Here is a 17953-nt window from a genome sequence, read left to right on the forward strand (position 1 = left end):
GGTTATGATCATATAAGTTTTGTCTTCACACTTAGAACAGTCATGTGATTCCCAAATTATTAAAATGTTCTTGGGTGTTTATCACTACTACTGGATGCCCTATCATGTACTGTTATTAGGACTGAAAGTGGACTGTTAAGTGTGATAGAATGTCTTGTACTTTTTCCATCTCTAATGAGTGCTCAAGCATTATCTTCTCTTATTTGCTCCTCTTCTTCTTGAACTTCTCACATATCCCACCCACATTTTTCTGGAATGAAAAATGCACTTTAGGCTCAGAGCTTCCCAAACTATTTTAATTTTTGAAAGTGACTCACAGTTTCAAGAAACCTAGGACACTAACATATTTCATGAGCTAATCCCAATTTGTAAACACAAATACTTTATATAAAATATAGAAAGGCCTTGGTCAAAAGATTCATGTTTTCAAGGGCTAGTCCTTTCTTATAGTCATTTTCATTAAGGGTATTTTCAATTTCTTTCCAATACTAAGGGCCCTTTCAAATGAAAACAAAACAAAAAAAAAACCATGCTTTTGAACTAGTTTTTATATCACAAAAGTTTTTATTGCTGAAAACATAGTATTTTATGTGATTCCTTGCTAATGATATCCTGGAATGTTTACTTGCCTTGTGATGGAAAATATTTTTTCTACTTATTCTTTTTGGAGGTTGGAATCCTCAAAAACTACCCAAATAATCAGTCCTAACACATAGAAAGCATTAAAGAGCTTTCCTTGAGTTTCTTTTCATTCTTCTGCCTGGAGATCTAAAAAGCATCCTTGTTCTTAGAAGACATGGAATTCGCTTATTTTTCTTCTTTGAGGAACCTGTTGATCCACTGACACTCCTGTTTAGCTTTTTGGGAGGGGGAAGAAAATCACAATCTGTTGGATTTTCTGTACTCTTTGCCAATTCCCTCTTGGATGACTTGGCCTTTTGCTGGGGAGGAACAACACTGTTTGTATTAGCCCACTTATGTTTCTTTTTTATCATTCTGGTGGTATCTATATCCTGACACTCTATCTCTTGGTCACTGATTCTACTTAACTGTAATTCTTTCAGATTGACCATTTCTGATGAAACTTTTGAGGCTAGTTGGGGAGCAATGTGGCTGCTTCCATTAACAACTTGCTTCCTTTGCTTTGTGACCAATTTAGGGGTATCTATGTCATTACTTTCAGGCTTTGGAGAAATATGAGGATGTACTAGCAATCCTTTCACACTAGGAATTTCTGTATAAGCCTTCTGATGTGTGGTGTCCAAGTTATTTTTTTTCTGCTCCGTGGTCACTATCTTCTTAAAAGCATCTTTTTTCTTGCTTTTGCCAGTGGCTGGCTTCGCTTCAAGGTCTGTTAATCCTTGTTTTTTTCCATTCTTTTGGGTCACTGTTTCATCATTCTTATTTGGCTCTTGGAAGCCATCTGTTGCTTTAGTGGCTTTTGGTCCTTGACCTTTTTTTCTCTTACATGCCCGCCCTGAGCTGTTGTTTTGAGGATTTAAGGGAACAGTTGTATCAGATATGCCTATCTCATCTGGAAAAGAAGACTCAGTACTCATATTCTTCCTTTTATTCATTTCTTTTCTCTTCAAAGTTCCTGACCTATCCTTCTCAGAAATCACAGTTTCTTCCAAATTCTGCTTTTCATCTTTTTTACCTGTAAAAATGATGGAAACAACAATATATCTAGTGATTACATCCCATAACAAAGCAATGACTATTTATTTGTTTATATTGGCTATATATCAGTATGTAGGAGTGTGATTAGATAAAAAAAAGCATTTATTAAGCACTTAGTATATACTAAGCACATTCTTATTGGGGAACACAACAGTTATAGGGCAGATGGAAAGCCCCATGAATCCTAAGAGTGCAGTTGTGGAGACTTAAGATTCCCTAAGTTACAAAATAGATCAAATGACAATGCCAGAGGAATGCAGGGTATAGAGGTAGGCCAAATGGTAAGCTTGGTACTCCTCTATCCTATCAGAAGGAAAAGAGTTGTTTCCTCCCATTTTTCATCCAAGCTCTGTGAGCAGCCAGCAGGTCAGGCAAAGAGGAACAACAAAGGAAGAGGGACTCCTTCAGTGGTGATGGGTCTTTTATCACTCAGCTTTCCAAGACAGATGTTGGAACTGCCTGAAGCAAAGTGAATTATACAAATATTACTCTCTCCATTTTAAAGATGAGAAGCTTGGAGCACTGAGGATAAGTGATGGTCACATAACTAGCATGAGAAATAGGATTCAAGGCCAGATCTCGTTGACTCCAAGAATAATATTCTATCAACCACATTAGAAGTGTCATGACCTTGGGTCCTATGTAGCCCATAACACTCTTGAGTGGATCCAAATCAGATTAAAATGTAATTGAGAAATATTTAACAAATAAATAAGAATACAATAAAACATAGATAACATTACATTTGAAATCTAAGTCATTCTGTGGCCCAAAGGGACCCATATGCAAAGCCTCCATGTCTATCTGAATTTGATATCATGACACGACACCAAGTTCAACTTGAGTAGAAGCCACAATGGGCACAAGGAAAGGATGAAGGCGAAGGAAGACTAAAAAATGGAGCTGAGCAAGAGAGGATGAAAGCATGAGGAAAGGGAACATTAAGGACAGTTGCAGGGTAAAATGTTTTGTTTTGTTTTTTTTCTGCATCTACAGTGAAAACACTAAACCATCATACAGATTATATTTTGAGAAGATCATATAATCAAAACTGTAAAATTAAGTCACCATGGCTTTGAGGATGCTATTGAACAAGAACAGGGACCTAGTTTAGAATAAGCTAAATCATTAATTCAATAGGTAGAAGGCAATGAGAGTTATATAGAGATAAGATTTTACCAGAGACTAGTGAGTACTAGAGCCAATTTTGTTTAAAATCTTCATATATGATACTGAAGATCTTGAAAAGGGTGATCTGACACATATTAATGTTAGTATCTAGTATTGAGATATACTTTTTTTTTAAACCCTTAACTTCTGTGTACTGGCTCCTAGGTGGAAGAGTGGTAAGGGTGGGCGATGGGGGTCAAGTGACTTGCCCAGGGTCACACAGCTGGGAAGTGTCCGAGGCCAGATTTGAACCTAGGACCTCCCATCTCTAGGCCTGATTCTCAATCCACTGAGCTACCCAGCTGCCCCAGTATCTAGTATTGAGAGGGAGTGTGGGTATTCAGGTTGACTTAGAAGGCATACCATTATAGTAAGGTACAAGAAACACTCATCAGGCTAATATACCTTAATATTCGAAAAACTATTCTTGCTCTGATTCTATAAAAACTAAACAACTTTCTTTTAATTAGGTTTCCCAAGTACCATGATGGGGAAAGAGTTTTCTATCAGCTTTATTATCTGTATGACAAATGCCATTTTAAGCTCTAATAGTTTAAAACTGCACTAAGACTTTTGAAACATGATGTGTATATATTCAATGTTCACTTATATGTCAAGCTAGTGTGAATCTGGTTAGTGAGAATTTCTTCTCCATAGAGCAAAACAAACTGCTAATTTAAAAATCAAGGTCACGGGTCTTTCAAAATTAAGGACCTGGAAGTACCACAATTATCAACTATCTGAGAAGGCTAGGCTTAAGTCACAGCTTTTTAACCCACATCACCATACCTATAATCAATGGACCAACATTCTAACCCACATTACTATATCTATAGCCAATGAGAAAATTGTACAATTATTAACCACCTCAAACTCTTATTTGCTACTTTTCTGTATTCTGATATTTGTTACAATCTTTCTGTCACTTCCATCTATAAACAACATTTCACTAGAAGTTGTTTTAATGGCATTTGTGAATTTGGAGATTCTGATGACCAATCCTTACACCATTATCAGCTGGGAATGTCATTACAATGAAAGTTAAAGTATAACTCTCCAAGCATATAAAACCAGAGTTTCAATTTCACAGACTTTACAATCAAGGCTAAGAATGACCTTGACACTGAAACCTCAGATTTCCCTTTGTTTGCTAGTCCCAGAACTTAATCCAACTTGTAGCTTTACTAATCCAGAAGTTTAAAAGTCTCCCCCAACCATAATTCATACACTTTATCCCCAAGTTGAGTTGGCTTCTTACCTTTCTCTTTTTGTAGTTTTGATTTTGGCAAACGACTCTTCTTTTGCTTAAGCTTGTTCTTGTTCAATTTTTTACGCCGAGGAAGGCCATCTTGAGGGAATATGCCTGTTGGACCAAAAGTCAAGTTCAATAGGCTGCTTTTTGATCCAACTCACCTTTACCTAAAGCCTACCTTTTGCATAATTATTTTCTTTAATGAAGGGAAGGAACCCTTCTATTAAAAAGATTCCAAATTTCAGTAATATAGGACTACCTATTGTCTAAATGACATCACAGCTGAAAGAAATCAGTTCATATAAGTTTTTAAAGCACAACAGTTTTATATCTCTCTTTATTGTATAAACACTTTTTTCCCCCTCCTACAGAATTAGAATGCACACAGAGAGAAGGGAAGATGTGAGGATCTGACAGTTCCTCACCTTGGCAGAGGAAGGATCGGATTTCTTCTGTGGCTGTGAACTGGGACTTGACTAAGAAGGAAACCTTAAACCCTATCTTTGGAGGTTCCTTTCTCATTGGAAGAAAACACCTGAAAGAAGATTCATTCATACTTGCTGCTTTACCAACTTTGCCTGAAAGGAAGATTACGTGAAGACTCTGCTTGTTGGGTTTTACCTCAGAGCCATACTCAACTTTGAGTAAGCTTAGCCATCTTGGGCTCATTCTTAGCAATTTTGGAGACAACTCCTGATACAAATAATCAAACCAATGACTGAGGATCTAGTCAGGTAGATCAGTTAGCTTTTGGTGGGAATATTAGCTATTGAGAGACAGCTCAGTGTAACAGCAAGAACTGAAGAGTCCATCTTGCGATAGGTGTAGTTTTAGGGGTGGAGTATTAGTTTTTTAGTCCTAGGGCATCCCTGTGTTTTGATCCTCATATTCTACCTTTGATTTATAAATAAATATAGATATTTTTCTATAAGACAGACTCTAATACTTTGTGCGTATTGGTCCAGTGAAGGAAGGCTCACTCTGCCTTCCTTTCACAAAAGGGAACTGGGATACTCTGTAGACAGCAAACAGAGTATCCAAACTAATTCCATACCTTAAACAGTAACATCTATCCACATTATTTCTTCAAAACTCAAGTCTCCAAAAGCTTGGGTAAAATATGCCAATTGGGACAACATAGTAATAATTTAGCATTTCTGAAGCACTGAAAAAATCTATACCTAATCTATTAGATTTTTTTTTTTAACCCTTGTACTTCGGTGTATTGTCTCATAGGTGGAAGAGTGGTAAGGGTGGGCAATGGGGGTCAAGTGACTTGCCCAGGGTCACACAGCTGGGAAGTGGCTGAGGCCAGGTTTGAACCTAGGACCTCCTGTCTCTAGGCCTGACTCTCACTCCACTGAGCTACCCAGCTGCCCCTAATCTATTAGATTTTTATAGTTCACTGTTTTGAAAAATAATTCAGATATGTACTTATAATAATTCAATATGTACTTCTAGCAAACCCAAATTCAACTACTGAGGGAACCAGGTCTTTTATCCCCAATATTTTCCAATGTTATTATAACAATAAATATTAAAAAAATCAAATACTTACAAAACAAGGTGCAAATCTTACACAAAACCCTAAGCCTTGTAAAAGGAAACTTAACAAACAAGTAAAGAAAATGCCTTATTTAGTATCTCATTCAGGGACTGTGTGAAATTTCAATACTTCTGGTCCCTTTTTGGTAACAGTTGCATGAATTGTGTCTATATCACCATATGTAATTTTTTTCTTATTGCAATTAGATACCTCCCTTATAATAATTTTTGCAGTTTTATAGTACTCTGATTCAATAATCGATCTTAGCTCATTTAGACACTGTCCACTTACTGCATGTACAAGCTGCTTCTAACTTTTAGCTATTACAAATGAAGCAAATATGATTATTTTTTCACGGAGGTTATTTTCATGGCTCAAAATTCCCACCGATGAAATCACTGGGTTTAAAAAATTATGACAGGTTTTGTGACTTAATGCATTAATTAACTGGCTACCAAAATGTTGACATCGGTCTACCAACTGCAGCTTGCACTGTAACTTACTCTTCATACAGTTAAGTCAGTCAATCATCAAGCACTTATTAAAATGTTTACTTTGTCCCAGGTACTGGGCTAAGTGCAGAAACATAAAGACACAAAAAACAGTCCATCTTCATGAATGGTACAGAGTAATGAGAGAAACAACATATAAATAAGTAGGTATATGCAAAGATATGCAGAGAAGTATGAAGGTAATCTGAAAAGGGAAGGAACTGGCAGCAAGGGAGTCTTGAAAAGGCATCTGGCTCATTGACACACGTAAAACTCAGTAGAATTGCTCATTGGCTATGGGAGGGGGGGGTGGAAGGAGAGGAGAGAAAGAACATGAATCATGTAACCTTGGAAAAACACCCTACATTAATTAATTAAATAAACATTTTCAAAAGAAAAAAAAAGGTATCTGGCAGAATGAGTTGAGTCTGGGTAACAAAGAGTTGGAAAGTAAGGCAGAGTGCTCCAGGTTAGGGCACTGTAAGGGCCAAGACAGGGAGTTGTGAGACGTAGGGTCATTTTAAAGGAAGAACAAGTAGGCCAGGTGTTACTGCTAGGCCTGATTCAGACCAGCACCCTATGAGTATCAAACCCCTAAAGAGTTATTCTTGAGTTATTCAACAGTCAATGAAGGAATGTTTATTTAGGCAGGGCATAAAAGATTCAATTAGAACAAGGTGACCCTTAATTCCACATAGAAATGCACTGAGTCAGCAGGGCTGACCACCAATCTGAAAGGCTGTGACTTCATGATATGGGCCTTTGTATGTCCTTAGGTAATCATAAAGTCTTATTAATACAGTCAGAGGCTATCAGGAAGCTGTGACAAGGGAGGTTCCAATCAAGTCCCAGGGACAACTGTCTTCTTTCAGGAAAAAACTAATCTAATTCATCTTAAGGAAGGGAGAGAAGAGGGAAGGAATCCTGGTAGTAGTGATCCTATCAAGCCAAGGTAAGAGAGTGTGTGTGGAGAGTTTGGTTTAAGAGGAATGGGAAAGGCAGGAAGGGGAGAGGCAGTATAGAATTTTATATCAAACAGAAACCTTTATATTTGATACTGCACCTAGGCATGAGGATGGCTTAGAGCAGGGGTCGGCAACGTATGGCTCTCAAGCCATATCTGGCTCTTTTGAGGGCCAGATATGGCTCTTTCTGCAGGAGCCATAAAGTCCATTTTTTTCAGGCACTGTTACAGGAGTGCACTGTGAGCACTGTACAGCTCTCACGAAATTACATTTTAAAAAATGTGGCGTTTATGGCTCTCACGGCCAAAATGGTTGCCAACCCCTGGCTTAGAGAGTGAAGAAATCTGAGGTAAGGAGATCAGTTAGAAGGTTAATAAAGTAATCCAAGTGAGAAGTGGAAAAAGGTTTAAACCATGGTCAAGTCATTTAATCTCTTTCAGCTTGTTTCCTCATCTGATTTCCCATCTCACACAATCTTTGAATCCAAAAAAATAACAATATCCAAATAATAATAATAATAACGACGACATATGCAAAGCACTCTGCAGCTATAAAACACTGTTGTGAGTGGAAAGGGACATAAAGCTATAAATGTAAAAATGACAAGATTTGTGGGGTGTGTGCAAATGATTAAGACTCCACAGTTTCAAATATGAGCGACTAGAAGGACTCAAATGAAGTGGTGGGTTTTGGTGAAAGGTAAGGAGTTCTGTATTGAATATGTTGAGAATATGCCTACTAGAATATTTAGTTCAAAATCGCCAAGGGTCACTGGAGATGTGTGACTGCATCTCAGCAGAAAGAATATGGCTTCATGGAAATAAATGAACCAATGGGGCTAAAGTGAGAGGGTTATAGAATGGAAAGAAAAGGGGCCCCAAATAGAACCAAGATAAGGTGGCGACATGGATTTAAAATCAGCAAAAGAGACTCAAAAGAGGTTAAGATGGATAGGAAGAGAACTAGGATTAGAAGAACAATGTCATGAACCTAGAGAGTAGAGTATCCAGGAAGTTATTGACAGTGACAAACTCTGTATGGAGGTATCAGATTTGGCAATTAAGAAATTACTGTTAATTTTGGAGAGAGAAGTTTCAGTTGAACAATGAGGTCAGATGCTAGAGTGAGTTAAGTGACAGAGGAAAGTAAGTGGAGGCACTTATCGTAGATAACTTTCTCAAGGAGGTGAGCCATATCTCTCCAGAGAAGAAAGATAAAGAATAATAGCTAGCAGGGATGAATAGAGCAAGTAAGGATTTTTTGAGGATGGGGGAGGCACAAATTGCTTAGGAAAGAATTGTCTGTCTATTGTATAAAAACTGCTAGTAGAAAAGGAAAGCAGTTCAGCAGAAATTTGGTATAGACCATCTTACTCCATAATATATAATAAATTCAAAATGTATATTTAACATGGATATTAAAAAGCATACCATCAAAAATTAGAAGAGAAACAGGTTAGATATACCTTTGCTAGAAGTATTTACAAAAGATAAAAAAGATAAAAGGTTACATGAAAATTAAGATCTTTTGGACAAAATGAATGTATCTAGGATGAGAAAAGAAGCAGTTAAATGGAAAAAAAAATTGTATCAAATTTCTTGGATTAGGGTTTATAGCCAACATATAAAGACAACTAACATATATGTATAATGTGATGCAATCTTTATATCTTGTTATGAATGTGCATGTGTGTAAACATATTAGATATACATAAGTATATGTATACTAATTTGTGTACATACCTTTATATATATGTGTGTATATGTGTATATACACATATACAAAATCATTCCCCAATAGATAAATGGTCAAATGAATACTCAAGAAGTGGTTCTCAAAAAATTGAAAAATTAATAAACTAGGGGCAGCTGGGTAGCTCAGTGGATTGAGAGTCAGGCCTAGAGACGGGAGGTCCTAGGTTCAAATCCGGCCTCAGACACTTCCCAGTTGTGTGACCCTGGGCAAGTCACTTGACCCCCATTGCCTACCCTTACCACTCTTCCACCTATAAGTCAATACACAGAAGTTAAGGGTTTAAAATTAAAAAAAAATTAATAAATTACCATATGAAAAAATTGTCAAAATCACTAGTAATAAAAGAAATTTGAATAAAAACAAACAAGTTTTTTTAGCAAAGATGACAAGAGATGGGAACAGTCAATGTAGGAGGGCTTGTGGGAAGATAGGCACAGTAATGCATGATTGATGGGGCTGTAAAGTGGCACAACCATTCTGGAAAGGAATTTAGAATTATGCAAATAAAATTACTAGTGTCACTTTACAGAAATAGTGGCATATGCATGTAATGAAATATTACTATACTGTTAAATCAATAATAATAATTAATCAATATCAAAAATCAACAATGACTATAAAATTATAAATGGAAAGAAGGACCACATATATGATGGTTATGGAATACTATTGTGCTGCAAGGAGTGATGAACTGCTTGATTTCTATATGAGCTGTAAAGACCTCCATGAAGTGATGCAGAGTGAAATGAGTAGAACTGATACTAATAGCAATGCAATGGACCAGGACAATTCTGAGGGACTTATGTTTTAACACTTGTTTATATGGGTACATGATTTGGGGTTTTATAGTTTAAGATTACTCTATCACAAAAATGAATAATATAAAAATAGGTACATGTATTTTCACTCTGTACCCATTTCTACATTATGTTTACCAGAAACCTGGTCAGATCTGAAGATTGATGTAAGGAGTATTCTCACAATTATGCATCTCAAGCAACTCTTTAAGTCTTATCTGAAAACTGGTCCAGTACTGATCAATCAGTTATTGTTTCCTTGTTCCTTTGATTGTTCACAGACATTTGTGGGGAATGGGACACTTCTTTTTCTGAATTCAGGGAATTAGACCTGTTAGCTTTCCCCCTCACAAACTGGAAAAGTCCCTAATCTTTCCTCTGATTAGAAATCTGATTAATGGAATGTTGTATACTGCTTAGTTGAGTCCTTTTAATTAATTGACCTCACTTGATTGTTTTTAATGTATAAAAATCTGTCCCCCTCTATATTTGAGTCAAGTGCCAAGGATACTGGTACTGATTTGTTGAGCAACTGGCAAACACAACTTAATTGATATGCTCAGGAATTTGAAACATCTTTCACCCACCACAGTACCAATGAAAGGAAACTAGACCAAGGTTCTTTTCTAGGACCAAATGGTTATCTCCAGCTTGTTCTAGTTAATATTTTGTTTTCAAAACAAATGCTAGGCAGATATCCACACCTAAAACAATACAAATATATATACAAATGCTTACTTCTTTAGGCCCCAGAGAAAAAAACAAGGAAATTCTAAAAAATAAACAGGTACTGAGAAGTGACAAACTCTTAACACTTTCTCTTAATCCTCACAAAACCTAAACCCAGGAATTTTCTCAGAATCAATATATTTCAAATTATATTTGGATCGTGACAGAAATGAGACCCAATTTTCACAAATGCTTTCGTTACAGAAATGCCTACCTAAACAATAAGCCTAAAAATGTCTGTCACCCTTCCACTTTTCTTGACGACACCTTGACTTTCTTTCCTAATTATGACCAAATGCCTTGCATAGATATTGTTTAATACAAGGTACAGAGTGAAATATGTATGATCCTACTCTCTTAAAAACAGTCCAATTCAATGTCATCTTTATTTACAAAAGGTTAGTAGCGTCATCTATGAAGGATAGTACACCATCACTCAAGTACAAGGAATATGCTTTCTTTTCCACATGAAATGCTATTTTTGCAAAGACAAAAAAAATATTCTTTTCTACAAAGGATTGATTTAAAGAAAATCCTTTTCAGAGAAAGGAGCTGCTACTTCCATATAATTTAATTCTTACCTTCGGCAAGGCTCTGGAACCTAAAGAGAAAAAAAAAAGAAATCATTTCAGAATTCTGGAAAGGAACTACATTCTCATATAAGACAGCATCTCAAACCTCTAGCCAGTCAGAATTTTCTAGAAGTCTCATTATTTAGTTATACTGGCTATAGGAAAATAATCAAAAACGTGGTCTTGTTCCAACAAGCAATTTTTTAATTTTTAGAGCTAGAAATTCAATGGCTTGGCCCAATCTCACTCCTGATCAGCATGGACACTTTAACCTCCTTTTCAACCTGGGTCAGTTCACCTCCTCCTTGGTCATCTTTTCCCCCACTAACCCTGCTTTCAGAGGATTCACCATATAGACTAAAGATAGTACAGATACCCAAATTTCCTTTAGCCCTCATTCAAAACTTCCAAGCTCCCAAATGATTCACCAGCCTCTGTTTCCCCAGAAGTAGAGATTAGAGGCAAGTGCCAACATAATTAGCTCTCATCAAACACTAAGTCCTATCCAGCCAAACTGGTTAACAGAACATCTCCTCTCCCCATGCCTTTGAACAAATCAGTCAGCATAGCTGAAATTTTCTATTTCTTCTGCCTGTCTCTTCAAATTCTAGTTCTAAGCAAGGCTCCATTCAATTGCCATCTCCTTTAAGAAGCTTTTCCCTATGGGGCAGCTAGGTGGCATAGCAGATAGTCAGACCTGAAGACAGGAGGTCCTGGGTTCAAATGTGACCTCAGATACTACTTCCTAGCTGTGTGACTTTGGTCAAGTCACTTAACCCAAACTGCCTAGCCCTTACTGCTCTTCTACCTTAGAAAAAATACTTAGTATTGATTCTAAGACAAAAGGTAAAAACTAAAAAAAAAAAAAAAAAAAAAGTTTTTTCTAAATTCCCAAGAGGTTATTGGTAATACCTTCCACCAATTCACCGTGTATTTATTTGATATATAACTTGTGTTTTCTTATCTGTGTCTGTTTCAAACTCCAAGTAGAATGTCTACTTATGTATTTACATAAATGTTTTCTGATTGAGAAAGACAAACCAATTGATCAATCTAGGAGTCATCTATACAGAAATGATGGCTGAATGAATTCATAGTATTTGATGAGAGTATATAGAGGAGTGCTGGATATAGGGGATGATGACCTTGAAAAGAAGACTCGGAAGAAGCAGTAAAACAAGGAAAAAATAGTGTCAAGAGTTCCAAAAATTGTTAAAAATTTTAGAAGGATAAGAACAGAGTTCCTCAGTGAAGATACTGGCCTTGGTGCAAGTTAATTTGCAAAAGAACATTATTAACACACAACCTTTAAGGCTCTAAAAACTGTACATTCTGAATGAAATCCTTTCTATGCCATCTAGCAGGCTAGAGAAGGAGGTTCACTACAGAGATAAAGAGATTTTTCACAAGTGAGGATAAAGAGAATGGTCCCAAAGTACCAATATAGCCAGGAAAGTTACAAGGAAGAACAATGCTATGCTACCTATTTCCAAAAAGTACTTACTTTCTGACCACTTTGTAGAGACGCTTCCTATTCAATGAAGGAGTATACTGTCTGCTGGCCATTTCAAACAGTCTGTCAGCAATTTCCTCATAGTTAAACTATTAAAAAAAAAAAAGATTTAACTTAAAACAATTACCTTTTTCCAGGCCTCTCTGATGTGAAACAACAATCTAATGTGAAAAGAACTATTCACAACACAATGGGAGTCTTTATTACAGTACGTAGCAATTTGACCCCAAAATACCACTAATAGGGCTATACCCCAAAGATTAAAAATGAAAAAAGACCCATTAAAAAAAATATTTATAGTAGTTCTTTTTGTAAAGTAACAAAAAACTGAAAATGAAGGGGTTACCTAAATACTTAGGAATAAGATATATAAATATATTGGATCATTACAGTATCATAAAAAACAAGGAAATAGACATTTTTAGAGAAAATGGACAAGACCCTATTTCAACTAATATAGAATGAAGTAAGTAGAACCAGGAGAATAATTTACGAAATAATAACATATTTTTAAAAATCTACCTTCTGACAGAAAGGTTACCAACTCAAGATAGAGACTGAGATACATATTTTTGGGCATGGCTAACATGGGAATTCGCTTTGCTAAATTACCTACATGTAATTAACTGTTTTCTTTTTAATTTTTTATTTTGTGTGGGGTGGGTAGGAGTATGGAGAGAGAAAAATCAAAGTGAACTTAAAAAATAAAATAAAATTAATTTTTGCTTAAAACACCGTAAAATGTAAAACATTTTACAAATTCGGTTTAGTCAGGAATACTTACTTTTCTCAGAAACCTTGGACTCCTGTGCCTAGATTAGCCAGCGAAGTAATTTTATTTTTATTTCATTTTTTAACTTTATTTTATTCCAATAACAAATTTACAAATAAGTTTTCCAAAGTTACATGATTCATGTTGTCTCCCTCCCCTCTTCCCTGTCCCTTCCAGAATTGACAAGCAATTCAACTGGATTATACTTGTATTATTACTCAAAACACATTTTCCATATTACTCATTTTTTAAGTGAATAATCTTATAAAAACCAAAACCCCAAATCATATACCCAAATAAACAAGTGATAAATCACATGTTTTCATCTGCATTTCTACTCTAACAGTTCTTTCTTTAGAGGTAGATGTGCTAATCATCTTAGAGGGTATATGCAACCTACTTCCGGTTGAGTAGCAAAGTTACTTTCTTCTGGTATCATATATTTAATGGAAGGGCAAGCTCTGTCTTTTTTCTAAAAGAAACAAAATTTTTACTAGACCAACTCAGAGTATTCTCCCTCTTCTTCCATTCATTCTTAGACAAAGTTGAAAATTCTTTCAAGTGAACCATCCTTTTTCTAACCAAAACTTTTTGGTGAGTTTATTTCTGAAAAGAGTGATTATTTTAAACTCGACAGACACTAAAAAGGGATCCAATATATATGGCTAAATCCTAGCTCTTTGGAAAAAGAAGTAACAGAAGTATGCCAATACTCATGGCATAGAAAATTATACAGAAACTTAATTTCTGTAGATGGAATCATACTTTATGTGATACCTACGACTCTTTTAAACATTAGCTGTGTAGAAATATCCATCAAATGTTGTTCTTTGTTGTATATCTAGAACAGTGATTCCCAAAGTGGGTGCCACCACCCCCTGGTGGATGCTGCAGTGATCCAGGGGAGCGGTGATGGTGTATTTATCTTTCCTATTAATTGCTATTAAAATAAAAAAAATTAATTTCCAAGGGGCTAGTAATATTTTTTCTGGAGTAGGCCAAGAAAGTCTGGGAACCACTGATCTAGAGCTATATATATATACACACACACATATATATATATATATATATCAACCTATCTGTTTACACACACACACACACCCTTCTCATAGGCTCTAGAGAAGCAAAGAGCAGGGAAATCTTTTTTTTTTTTTTTAAAATAAACCCTTATCTTCCGTCTTGGGGTCAATACTGTGTATTGGTTCCAAGGCAGAAGAGTGGTAAGGATAGGCAATGCAGGTCAAGTGACTTGCCCAGGGTCACACAGTTTGAGGCTAGATTTGAACCTAGGACCTCACATCTCTAGGCCTGGTTCTCAATCCACTGAGCTACTGAGTTGCCCCCAACAGCGAAATCTTGAAAAACAAAACAGGTAGTGAAATGTAAACAATAAACTTTCTTCTTTACATTCTATCGCTTGCAAAGGTGAGGCCTGGCAAAAGATTCTGTTCCTAGATGCTTGCAGGGGCAATGAGATCTCAATGACCTCCCAACATGTACCTGAAGGACAAGCCCAATGTGTCTCTTGCCATCATTCCGCTTTTTTACTTTTGGTTTATCTTCGCTTGAAGAGGAATCTTCACCTTTCTTTCCTGTAAACAGAGATATATATGTTCTCAAAAATTATTTATTGAGAGGCAATATATTAACTATAGTACCTTACCTATGAAAATACACACTGAAAATTATAAAAAAGGCAATAAATATCACAAACGAGAAAGGCTTTCAGATAAGAGAGATCATTAGAGCCTTGGATGACAAAGGAAGGCTTTATAAATGTGCAAGTTGACCTAAGACTTTTTAAAGTGAAATTCAGATGGGGGAGAGGGGAAGGAATTAGGACAAGGAAGCAAAGGGCAAAGGTTGGGAACCAGATTCTGAGCAGAGATAAAAAAAATAGCATATTCTGGGGGATACCAAAAATGCCAGTACTTCTGGATTAAAGTCTGTATATAGGGGATCATGGACAATAAAATAAAAAAGATAGACTTTGTGAATAGGATTGACAAGGGCCATTTATACTAGATTACAAACTTTTAGGCTTTATCCTGTAAGGATCAGAAGAAACACAAGGTTCAGTTTCTGAATGAGCAAATGTCATAGCTAAAAAAAGTGTTTTGGGAAGACAATTTTGAAGTTGGACTGATAGCTAGCAATTATATGGTGCTTTAAGGTTTGTAAAATGCTTTACATGTTATCTTATTTGATCCTCACAGCAATCCTGTGAAGCAGATGCTGTTTTCCCTGTTTTATAAATGAAGAAACTGAGGCTGAGGTCAAGTGACTTACCCAGGGTCACATGAATGGAAAGTGAATGAAGCAGGATTCAAATTCAGGTCTTCCTAACTCCAAATCCAATACTCCATCTGTTGCATTACCTCAATGCCCATCTATTTCTTGTTTCTAGCCTGACCTCTTCTCCTGAGTACCCCAGAGCTTGTTGGACATCTCTACCTGGATGACCCATAGCCATTCAGATTTGAGACACCAAAATTAAATTTGTAATCACAGGCTGAGTCATCTAGTCTCAAAATATCATCATCTTTGACTCTATCCTCTTCTTTACACCTTACACCCAGCATCAGTCAGTTGCCAAGTCCTTTAAAGTTTGAAATAATCTCACAGATATTCCCTCCTCTCTTTTTACACTATCCCCACTCTAATTCAGATGCTTATCACTTCTTAACTGGGATATTGTAAGAGTTCCCAGGTCTTCCTTCTTTAGGTCTCTCCTCTCTCCAACTTAGCCTTTTGGGCTGCCAAAGTAATCCTCCCAAGTCAGCAGGACTGTTACTGCCCTGCCCTAACCACCCTCCCACCCCCACCACCACCCCCACCCCAAATCGTCAAGAGCTCCCTCTGGTCTATTAGGCTAGGATTTAAGGCATTCTTCAATGTGTCCAATCAACTCTGCAACTTATTTAACTCAATTTTCCCTTTCATAGACTTTATATTTCAACCTTCTTTGATCAACAATTCTCTTGCCTTTTTGTTACATGTAAGGGAAAATATCATCTCAGTGACTCAAAAGTTTCACATAATAATTAATATACAACAATCAATAATATTGCTAGCTTGCTTTTGTCTAAGTGAGGGGTCCTTAATTTTTCTATGTCATGTACCACTTTGGCAGTGTGTTGAAGCCTATAGACCAGAATGTTTTGAAATGCATAACATAAAATAAGACAAAGGAAACAAATTATACCAAAGTACAACAATGCAATACAATAAACATTTATTGAGTGCCACTGTGTGCTTGGCACTGTGTTAAGCCCTGGAAATATAAAGCTAAGTATGGATTTGCTATAATCTAATCAAAGTGAAGTATAAGTAGTTGAGGCAGGCTGCTCTTTCTACTACAGTAAGAGAATTCAACTAAAATCCAGATCATGTGGTCTCATAGTACACACAAATGTGCAGTTGCTGAACAGGCCTTACTAATGTAAAACATACTAAGGCAGTTCTAACAATGCTCCAGCCTCTAGAGGCCACAGTAGGATAGCTCATAATAAGGGGCTGAAAAAAAACCCAAGCACTTAAAAATAAAGTCTGACATATTAAACAAAATGGCAAAGATGACAAAAGATGGGAATAGTCAATGTTAGGGGGACTGAGGGCACATAGATACATAAGTAGAATGTTGGTGGAACTGTGAATCAGTATGGAAACTTGGGAAATAAATTTTCAATGATTATGTAAATTAAGAAAAACAAATATAATGAATACAGAGAAGCATAGAAGAAACAAGAGCTGATGCAGAGTGAAGTTGTCAGAGCCAAGAAAACACGACTACAACAACATAAATGGAAAGAATGATCCCCATAAAACAATTATAGGTGAAGTTGCAAAATTACAAAGAACAAGTGTATCTCAAAAAAAAACAAAAACAAAAACAAAAAAACAGAAAACACCACCACTGTCATCACCTCCTGCTATACAGAGGTGGGAAATGCACGGATGCAGAACAGTATATGTATTTTCAAATTTTAGAGGATATGTTAATCAATTTTGCTGACTGTTTTTCTCTTCCTCTTTTTCTTACAAAAATATTCTGTCATATGGCATGGCTCTCTGAGAGAGGAAGGAGGAACTTTAAGTAATAAAAAAACAAAAAACAGCAATAAAATTATATATATATGCATGTAAGTTTAAATTCATTCTAGCATCTTACCTTTCTTTTGCTTCCTAGGTAACCCTTTGAGTGTCATATCATTTGATTCATCTTCTGACATTTCACTTTCCTCTTGAGTTGCATTTAATTCTCTTATTAAATCTTCAATAGCAAAAGGAGCTTGTTCCAAAATTGTTTCAAAGATACCTCCAACTATATTATATAACAAAGTAGAACTAAAGGGGAGAAATGTAAACTATGAATGTGAAGCTTAAATATAATTATCTCAAGACAACCTTTTACCATAAACCCCAGTTAACCATACAATTCAATGGAATCCTAGATATTTTTAGATTAGAACATACCCACCCGAATGACCATTACTCCTTTTTTCTTCCTAAAACTAACATTTTAGAAAACCAGTCAGCTTGAATGGCTTAATGGCAATTAAGAACAGTCAAGTCTAACAGAGGTCATATGTAAACGTACTCCTTTGTCTTGGCTGCAATTTTGCAGAATGGAACAATGAACTTCAGGTTTTGATCTGCTGTAAGCTATTGGAGAAAGACAATAAAAAGCTGTTTAAGTGAAGTTTAAATA

At 36.1% G+C, this 17953-nt stretch overlaps 1 protein-coding gene across 2 annotated transcripts in view; it reads right to left on the bottom strand.

Annotated features, from left to right (window-relative positions):
- Positions 1-285: 285 nt before the first annotated feature.
- Positions 286-17953, bottom strand: part of RRP1 (ribosomal RNA processing 1) — a 40136-nt gene continuing 22468 nt past the window's right edge. Inside the window, exons 7-13 of one of the 2 annotated variants that reach the window (XM_044666878.1) lie at positions 17843-17907; positions 17414-17589; positions 14743-14834; positions 12462-12559; positions 10967-10986; positions 4109-4213; positions 286-1657 (exon numbers count right to left, since the gene is read on the bottom strand). In XM_044666878.1, coding sequence (XP_044522813.1) covers positions 723-1657; positions 4109-4213; positions 10967-10986; positions 12462-12559; positions 14743-14834; positions 17414-17589; positions 17843-17907 — 1491 coding nt within the window. In that variant the 3' untranslated portion in view covers positions 286-722. The remainder of the gene's footprint in view (positions 1658-4108; positions 4214-10966; positions 10987-12461; positions 12560-14742; positions 14835-17413; positions 17590-17842; positions 17908-17953) is intronic. The other variant, XM_044666879.1, reaches the window with a different exon arrangement.

Source organism: Gracilinanus agilis, chromosome 3, assembly GCF_016433145.1.
Source record: "Gracilinanus agilis isolate LMUSP501 chromosome 3, AgileGrace, whole genome shotgun sequence".
In the NCBI taxonomy this organism is placed as follows: Eukaryota; Metazoa; Chordata; class Mammalia; order Didelphimorphia; family Didelphidae; genus Gracilinanus; species Gracilinanus agilis.